The sequence below is a fragment of the Anguilla anguilla genome, chromosome 1 (assembly GCF_013347855.1).
Source record: "Anguilla anguilla isolate fAngAng1 chromosome 1, fAngAng1.pri, whole genome shotgun sequence".
Classification (NCBI taxonomy): domain Eukaryota; kingdom Metazoa; phylum Chordata; class Actinopteri; order Anguilliformes; family Anguillidae; genus Anguilla; species Anguilla anguilla.
Genome location: NC_049201.1, coordinates 80,850,946 through 80,859,963, shown reverse-complemented (window position 1 = coordinate 80,859,963; position 9,018 = coordinate 80,850,946). Strand labels below are relative to the sequence as shown.

The window sequence follows — 9,018 nt, the reverse complement described above, 5'->3', positions numbered from 1 at the left end:
TGCCGTCGTGATTTGCCATACACAGCTGGACAGGGGTTCAAGACCCCTGTCTGTCTGACCCCCTGTCTGTCTGACCTGCGTATCTCTGCTGACTGCACAGCTGCTGGTATCCTGTCTGTCATGGAGTAACGCGGCTGTGGGAGACTCTCATTCACACTCACCACTAATAAGCTTTGTTGGAAATACGAAAGAAGCTTTTGTGTCAGCGATGTGCCATTCATTTGAAAGGAATAAATAAAAGTGTCCTTTTACTAAATGGGCTGTGTCTCAAAATTTTTCAGATACATCAGTGTCAATGCTGGGAAAATTTCAGTGTGTGGGGTGTGGAAATGGGATGCGGAGGGTGCAGTTAACATTACGGTGTACTACAAGCGTTAATGTGGATGTAGTCTGGACGAACGCATGTACTTCCTGGGGCAAACGGGAGGAGCCTCTGCCACCGGGAGCCAGCGGCAGCTTCCCTATTGGTTAATCGAACCGTCTCTCCCAGTGTGCCGGTTCTAACCCCCCCCCCCCCCCCCCCCCCCCCCCCCCCGTTCCTTGTGTGCTGCACAAGTCCCCCCCCCCCCCCGATCCTTGTGTGCTGCACAAGTCCCGACTGAAATACACCAGCGAAACGGACGAAGCTATCGAGCCAACCCAAATTATCTGCTAAACAGAGAATTATGGACAAATTCTAAGATTTTAATTCTGTTATATCACAGACTTGCCAAATACATGGCGTGACTTCGTGGAAGGACCTACAGCGCATATGTTTGGATACGCTGTTATCGAACAGAGATGTACTCGCTTGCTTGCCTACAGGATTTGGCAAGTTTAATTTTTCAAGCGTGGCCTACGGTATGCAGTCTGCTATCAAATACATACCCAGAAGAAGCAGTGGTTTTGATTGTTTGCCCGTTATAATCAATAATGGAGGAGCAAGTGGAATTGTTGAACCAAAATTAAATAAATAAATTTATCACCGATCGTGTTTGTTTATTTTATTATCGAACCTCGAACGGCAGACTCTGCATATCTCGGTGATAAACTTCGATGGTGTGGTCGGTGCTCTGACGTTAACGTTAGCCATTTTCCCCAAATAGTGACGAACTGATGCGGGTCTGGAAAAGTTTGCCTCCGGTAATGTTTTCCGGTGCACGTTTCAGACTCGGTCTGCGTCCGAAAAGTAAAAAAAAATTACGTCCTATGTCTTTTCCTAACCACCTTTCCTTGACCTAGATGGAAAACGTCATGAGGTTAAGGAAAGATGTGAAGGAGAATTCATGAGTACTTAGGAAAAGACAACCGCGGTGCTAAGAGAATCCGACTGCACTTACACTAGGCTACGTAATTATGCGACGGCGGATGTTATTGACGTGAGTCTGCCGTGGTGAAACTACAATGTTCCGAAGATGGACTACTAAAAGCGCATCTTAGATACTTCGCCCCGTGCGTTCTCACCGTGTTGTTTCATGCGGGCTATATAAACGTGGACAACCTGGTGAAAAATATTGCTTCATTACCAAGGTTGGAATTGAAATAAAAAAGGAATATAGGCTACCGGTCACAAAAGTTAAACGAAAGGGTTGTCACATTGAGAATGGTTGCTCACACTCACCCTCCTGTCCACTCATATTTATCGACATGAATCCCAATTAGTATGATTGTATGAAAATGATTGTTAAATTTATGCAAGATATTTTAAATTTGCGTAATAGGGTATAAGGTATTTTGCTGACGCTCTTATAGGACTGAAGCATCAGCATCAGCAGTGAAGTACCATGAATTCATTTGCATTGACAGGAGTAGACTTACAGAATTATACACACACACACACACACACACACACACACAGGTGTGTCAATACTAATGTAAACATACTTGCGCTCGTGCCAGCTGAGGCCGGTAGCTCCACATGGCCAATTGCGTCACACGGGGAATGCGAGGGTTCAGTCGGACGGAGTTGGTCGTTCATTGCTCATTGGCGGCCCCTGCTGGTCCATACTGAAACAGCTGGTGACCCCACGTTGTTTTCGGGGGAACTGTGCATTCTACGTTCTCTGGAATCGGCAGTGGGGTTTGCAGGATGAACGCGGCTGCGGACATTTCAAAGTGTGGTGGGAACGAGATATACTTTGCACCACGTTGGGTGCCAAATTTATATACAAAGAAGAAATAATTTAATTTATTCTGTCAAGTTCATACAGACATCAGCAATAATGATTGAATATTTGTTTACATTTTTGTTTCTCCATGCAAACAAAATACTTGCATATTCTTCCCTTAAAATGGACGAGCTGATGTTTTGTGAAGAAAAAAAAAAAGTCTCATGCATAAAGTCCCGAGCTAAGGGACGTTTATTTATGTTACTATCCTTAGGCAATGTTTGTTTAATGCGAAAGCTGAACCTTTAAGCAGTTTGTTTAAAATTGCTTTGTCTGTTTATTCATTCTTTTTTTAGCATTAGTTTCAATTTCAATGAATGAGTGATGGTCTGCTTCTTTTTAGTAAAATGTTTGCAATGCAAAGGGCTGTATTTCTGGAGTACTGGCTCACTTTAGGTGGGGTGATAGCGCGCTTCAAAGCATTTTCATTGCTCTATCTCTTCCTCTGAAACCAACTGAAGAGGGTTATTTATAGCAAATGTATTATTATTATTATTATTATTGCTTATAAAAAATTCAACTATAGCAAAATTAACACAGAGCCAAATCTAGTTTACATTACTGAACATGTGTATTATTCTTAGTAAATACTCCTCTCCACCTTGGCTGGGATGGGCATCGCTGGGACTGCCCTGTCTTGGTTCGCTTCCTATCTTGCAGATAGGTCCTACCAGGTCACCTGGAAGGGGTCTGCCTCTGCTTCTCATCCCCTTGTTACGGGAGTGCAGCAGGGATCTGTACTGGGTCCTCTGCTGTTCTCCTTATACACTAAATCTCTTGGTTCAGCTATTAATTCACATGGCTTCTCCTATCATTGTTATGCAGATGACACGTAACTCTTCTCTTCTTCCCCACCTCGGCCACACAGGTCAATGATAAGATATCTTCCTGCCTGGCCGACATCTCCACCTGGATGGCCAGCCACCATCTGAAGCTCAACCTCAACAAAACTGAGCTGCTCTTCTTCCCATGCAAGACTTCCTTACTATGTGAGCTCTCAATCACGGTTGATGGCACCACAGTGACTGCCTCTCACTCTGCCAAGAGCTTGGGGGTGGTCCTGGATGACCAACTGGACCTCAAGGAACACATCAAGGCAACATCACGGTCCTGCAGATTCCTTCTGTACAACATCAGAAGGATTCGACCATACCTGACGACGCACTCCACCCAGCTGCTCGTCCAGGCTACGGTGACCTCTCGCCTTGATTACTGCAACTCTCTCCTTGCAAGCCTGCCAGTGTGTGCCATACAGCCACTACAGATGATTCAGAATGCCGCTGCCCGACTCATCTACAGCCTTCCCAAATTCTCCCACGTCACTCCTCTGCTGCGATCACTCCACTGGCTACCGGTCGCCGCCAGGATCCCGTTCAAAGCCCTGACCCTTGCCTACACTGCAGCCAACAGGACAGCCCCCATCTACTTGCAGGACATGATTCGATCCTATGTGCCTGCTCGACCACTCCACTCTGCGGCAGCAGGGCGCCTTGTAACCCCTCCCACCCGACCAAAGTTCACAGAGCTTCTCCACCCTAGCTCCCCAGTGGTGGAACGAACTCCCCGTCCCTCTCCGAACCTCCCCCTCACTACCCATCTTCAGCCGTGGCCTGAAGACTCATCTCTTCAGACTATACCTAGACTAACCACCACCACGCTGTATATTTCACTCTAAATTCCCCTGCCCTTTTCATGACACTTGTTACATGTTGCCCCATCCCAGCACTTTTTGGTAATTTGTATTTGTCTTAATACTGTAGCTTATTCTTCTGCCTAGTTGGCTTTGCAGAGGTTAGGTCTGAATAGTGTTCACTGTGTGAAACTGTGTTCTTGGCTAGAAATAGCTGTACAAAATAAATATTGTATCTTACTGAACCTGTGTTTAGTAGTTGTCTATGACCATGACATGCACTTTTTGTACGTCGCTTTGGATAAAAGCGTCTGCCAAATAAATGTAATGTAATGTAATGTAATCTGGGATCTCCTGCTGGGAAGTATTTTTAGGACCCTTTGAAGACAATTCCATTGAAACTGGGAGCTGTGACGAGCATTCCAGATGTGCCTCCTTAGACGTCTCCCCCGGCAACCAGTAACTGTCCTCCCAGCAGAGAAAAGAGCCCAGAAAGAACTCTGTTCTTTCACTTCTGAGGACTTTTCGATGTATTTAATATCAGTAATAATATTCAGAAATAATATTTATAGTAATATTCTGATTAGCACATCTTTTCTGGCTTTTTGTTAAAAAATAAAAAATAAAATAATAACAAAGCAAAGTCGTTACATGGGAACTAGAAGACTTTGTTATTGTTATTGTACTTCAGCCAAAAAAACACACAAGGCTTTAAAATGCTATTCTGGAAGTGCTATATTAGGCACTCTGCATTTCCATGGCAAATTCCACTTATTAGTGTTTATTTTACACAGCCTTTCCTCCTCAAGCACCAAGCATGCTGGGAGTTTTTGAAGGGCACTCAGGGTCCATTACAGGCTTCTGAGATGTGCAAAATGGTAATTGAGTGGTGAAACAAGGTAAGCAGGTTATTTATGGAAGCTTGAAAGAGTAGAGTCTTTTACATTAGAAGGCCATCAAACATAAAGGTAACTCATAACAAATGCTGCCATTGTGTCTACTTTGATACTATTTTATTCAAACAGCCAGAAAATAGAGTGTACTGTACATATACATTCACAATGTAATGTCGTGTGCTACTGGCAATACGAGATTCGTAAATCCATGCATTTAATTTGGATTTTAATCTGCTTAGTTTAGTAAATGTTGAATTTTAGTTACTGTCATTATGTGGGATTATCCACAGTGAAAACAATGCGTCCATAGATGGTCTGTATGAGTCCTCTGGGGGTATTAGGGTTCTGATAGTCCATGTGCGATTCCCCCCCTGAACAGGCTGGGGGTGGCAGACTGTCCCGTTGCTCTTAAAAAAAGGGGACGGTGGGTATCAGGTGTGTGGACAGTGTGTGGGAGCGTACAGTGTGTGGGAGCAGACAATGTGTGGGAGCGGACAGTGTGTGGGAGCGGGCAGTGTGTGGACAGTGTGGGGTAGCGGGCAGTGTGTGGGAGCGAACAGTGTGTGGGAGCGGGCAGTGTGTGGACAGTGTGGGGTAGCGGGCAGTGTGTGGGAGCGGACAGTGTGTGGGAGCGGACAGTGTGTGGGAGCGGGCAGTGTGTGGACAGTGTGTGGGAGCGGGCAGTGTGTGGACAGTGTGTGGGGTAGTGTACCTTTCCTCAGGCTTTTCTCAGTGCGTTGCAGTTGCAGTTGATCTCAGGGCACCATGCTTCTCTGTTAGACCCCCCCTGTGGTGCCGAGGGGCGTGGCAGTTTTCGGGGGAAGCTGAGAGAAGCAGCAGGAACATAGCAGACAGTTCACACACCCCCCCCCCCATCCCCCCATTTTCACCTTATTCAGCAACTGTTTGAGGCCCAAGGGGGGGTTTGGGTAGGATGCGTCCTTTTCCAGTTTTCCAATAATCATCGGGTAAGGAGTGGGGATGACTCCGCAACCAGAACCAGAACCCCCAGCTATGTCTCTGTTGCCATACATGTATAACTGTCTTTCTGAGGACAATGTACACAGTATATACAGTATAAATGCAGTATCTACATATATATATATATATATATATATATATATATATGACTCTATCAGTTAATTGTATACACACTTACAAAATTCACATTTTAATATTAAATTCATATAAAAATCCAAATCCAAATGGTCTTTAAACTTGAAAATTCATGAGTCTTGACAGGAACTATTAAAAAAAAAAATCTCCTTCACCCTTCCAATTTAACCATAAGCAATTTGAACTATAACCATAACCGTAATGTTTTGACTCAATGCTAATATGAATGTGCAAAAAGACCAATGCTTATACACATGTCCAAAAAGACCAATGTCCAAAACAATATGTAAAAAAAGATCACATTGTTCACATTGATGCTCATGTTCAGTCAAACTGTTGTGGAAGCCAATCCCAAGGGTTCTGTCAATGCCCCTGCCGGAGTTGAGGGGACCAAGCTCTGCCCCTGCCCCCGGTCCCCAGCCGGGCCCTTGGGGCCCTCTCCGTCCTCCTCCAGGGCTCTCCGGCACGCCCCAAAAAAGTCCTGCCGGAGCCGCCTCCGGTGGTCCAGGCCCATGAAGAAGTAGAGCACGGGGTTGATGCAGCTGTTGAAGTAGGCCAGCCCCTTGGCCAGCGTCAGCCCCGCCTTCACCGCCGGGCTCTTGCCGTTCACCAGCTTGACCAGCAGGAGGCAGTGGTAGGGCGCCCAGCACAGGAAGAAGGCGGTGACCAGGCAGACCAGGATCCGGAGGGGCCTGGACCTGCGGGCCAGCCTGGTGCGCCGGAGCCCGAGCGCCGCCGCGGAGTAGCAGCCCAGGATGACCAGGAAGGGGAGCAGGAAGCCGCACAGGAAGCGCAGGGCGTAGAGGGCCCGCTTGGCCCCCTCCAGGCCCTCCCTCTCCCGGGGCTCCATGGAGCACTTGGTCAGGTTGTTCCGGCCGCCCTCGGCCCGCCGGTGGGCGGAGTAGGGGACGCTGAGGGCGACGGCCAGCAGCCAGAGCCCGGCGCTCACCAGGCGGGCGGCGGCGGGCGAGCGGCACCGCCGGGCCAGGACGGGCCAGCGCACGCACAGGGCGCGGTCCGCGCTGATGGCGCTCAGCAGGAAGACGCTGCAGAACATGTTGGCGTACTTGAGCAGGCCGCTGGCCTTGCACAGCGCCGCGCCGAAGGGCCAGTGCCGGTAGACCAGCTCCCGCAGGAGCGACGGCACGCGGCTCAGGCTGAACGCCAGGTCCGCCGCCGCCAGGTTCGCCAGCCACACGCTGGTGACCGTCGGCGGCAGCCGGAAGCACGCCGTCCAGACGACCGTCGCGTTGCCCGCGGTCCCCAGGAAGACGATCAGGATGTAGAGGAAGATGAGCACCGGTCTGGTGTAGGAGTCCGCTAGGCTGGGGACGCCTGGCTCTCCCTTAGAGGGGGACTGGGTCAGGAGGAAGAGCAGGGAGGTGTTTGCTGCCATTTCTGAAAGAGAGAGAGAGAGAGAGAGAGATACAGAGACTGAGAAACTGACAATGAGAAAGAGAGAGAGAGAGAGAAGGCTTTTTTCAATTGATGACATACGCATTACATTAGCATGAGTGAGTCACAGGTACATACAAACACTTCTCTCTCTCTGTCTCTGTTTTTCTCTCCCTGTGCAGTATGACTTTGAAAAGATATGCTTCAATATTGCAATAGTACATCATGTTATTTTCAATAAAAGGATAACGGTAATATGGATGTAATAAACATTTTATAAGTTAATTTATTACATAATCCTTTCTTTAAAAATTGTCGATAATAAGCAGGTAGGATATGATTAATTGGTTTTTTTTGTATAAAACCTTAACAAAAAGAAGGCCAAATTACAACAAAACCCAACAGACACTGCAGTTCTTCCCGTTTGTGTGTGTTATTTTCCCGAGAGAGGACACAAGGACAAGCTGGGTTGGCCAACACACTGTCTATCGTAAACAGCACCGGGGGGGATAAAAGACACTGCTGGCTAGCAACCGATTCCCATGAAGTCCGTAAAAGCCTAGAATGAACGGCACTCTCTCATATAAAATGCTTTATTGTTTTATGGAGTCTATGAATGGAGATCTTGCCCTCTGCTCCGGAGTAGCTCCTCAAGGTGTCGGTGCCCTGGTCCTGTGGGTGTCCACAACTTTGCTTTTTTTTTACTGCTGGCTGTATACAATGCTGTTAAACTGGGTCCATGCCACCCGGCGCCCTTCCCACGGCTAGCTGTCAAAGCCCAGCCGGCGTGGGGTTGCTTTGGGCTTCTATGGGAGACCACCACTGAAGACTAGGCTGCTGCGGGAAGAGGAGGCGGTGGGCCAGTAGGAGGCGCTCTTCTCTCCAGATCAAACAGAAATCCAAATTCCCAGCACTGGGATGTAAAAGATGCCGTCCTTTTGGTGAGGCATAAAACTGAGCATCCCGGCTCACTGTGGTCATTACAGATCTCGTGGCACTTTTGGAAAGAGCAGGAGTTTTAAGACTGGGGTCTGGGCCAGGTTACCACAAAACGAACTCTCTACGCCAGGCCACGATATCACACCCTACATCTGACTGGTTACAGGATTCCCCGCCTTCCTAAATATTAGAAATAATGTTTATACATTTTGAGTGCATGTAGAGATCTAATCTGTGTAAATTGCTCTGGATGAAAGTATCTACTCTGTAATGTAAGGACACCTGTTGATGTTGATATGGGATAAATCACTGTTACTGATAAGAGTATATGTAAACATACAGAATTTTAGTTTTAAAAGAAAATGATCCTGTGCTGTTGCCTTCTGGTGTTACATTGGTGTCCTGAATAAGCTCTACATTGCAGTTGAATTACTCATGTTATTTTGATTAAATTAATATCAGCAGTAATCACCAGGTCGATGTAACTCTGGTCCATGTTGTGAGTGAAGAGTGGACACTGCTATACGTATTCACTATGTGGTTATATGGTTTTATATGCACTATATGGTTTTTATCTTTCGAGCATTTCCGTTTCAGCCATTACATAGAAATACAACACTGCTTTGATGAGAAAAATGTTGTCTCCTTACCGGGAAATCGCTCCAGTCTGTGAGTCAGGCAGCATGAAGGAGCAGAGAGTGATCCTCTGATCATCCTTCCAGCTAATATGTACTTAGGACTGTGTGTGCGTGTGTGTGAGTGTGTGTGTGCGCGTGCGTGTGTGTTTGTGTGTGTGTGAGTGTGTGCGAGTGCAAGTGTGCGTGTGTGTGTGTGAGTGCCTGTGTGTGTGTGAGTGTGTGTGTGTGTGTGCGTACGTGTGTGTGCGTGACTTTGC

At 47.2% G+C, this 9,018-nt stretch overlaps 1 protein-coding gene across 1 annotated transcript; it reads right to left on the bottom strand.

The window, feature by feature from the left end:
• Positions 1 to 5,830: 5,830 nt before the first annotated feature.
• Positions 5,831 to 8,826, bottom strand: LOC118227039 (chemokine-like receptor 1). The gene is made up of 2 exons (XM_035417127.1): positions 8,774 to 8,826; positions 5,831 to 7,187 (listed from the first exon to the last, which is right to left on the bottom strand). Exon 2 carries the CDS (start codon positions 7,183 to 7,185, stop codon positions 6,118 to 6,120), a length of 1,068 nt encoding a protein of 355 aa, XP_035273018.1. The 5' UTR covers positions 7,186 to 7,187; positions 8,774 to 8,826; the 3' UTR covers positions 5,831 to 6,117.
• Positions 8,827 to 9,018: the final 192 nt, after the last annotated feature.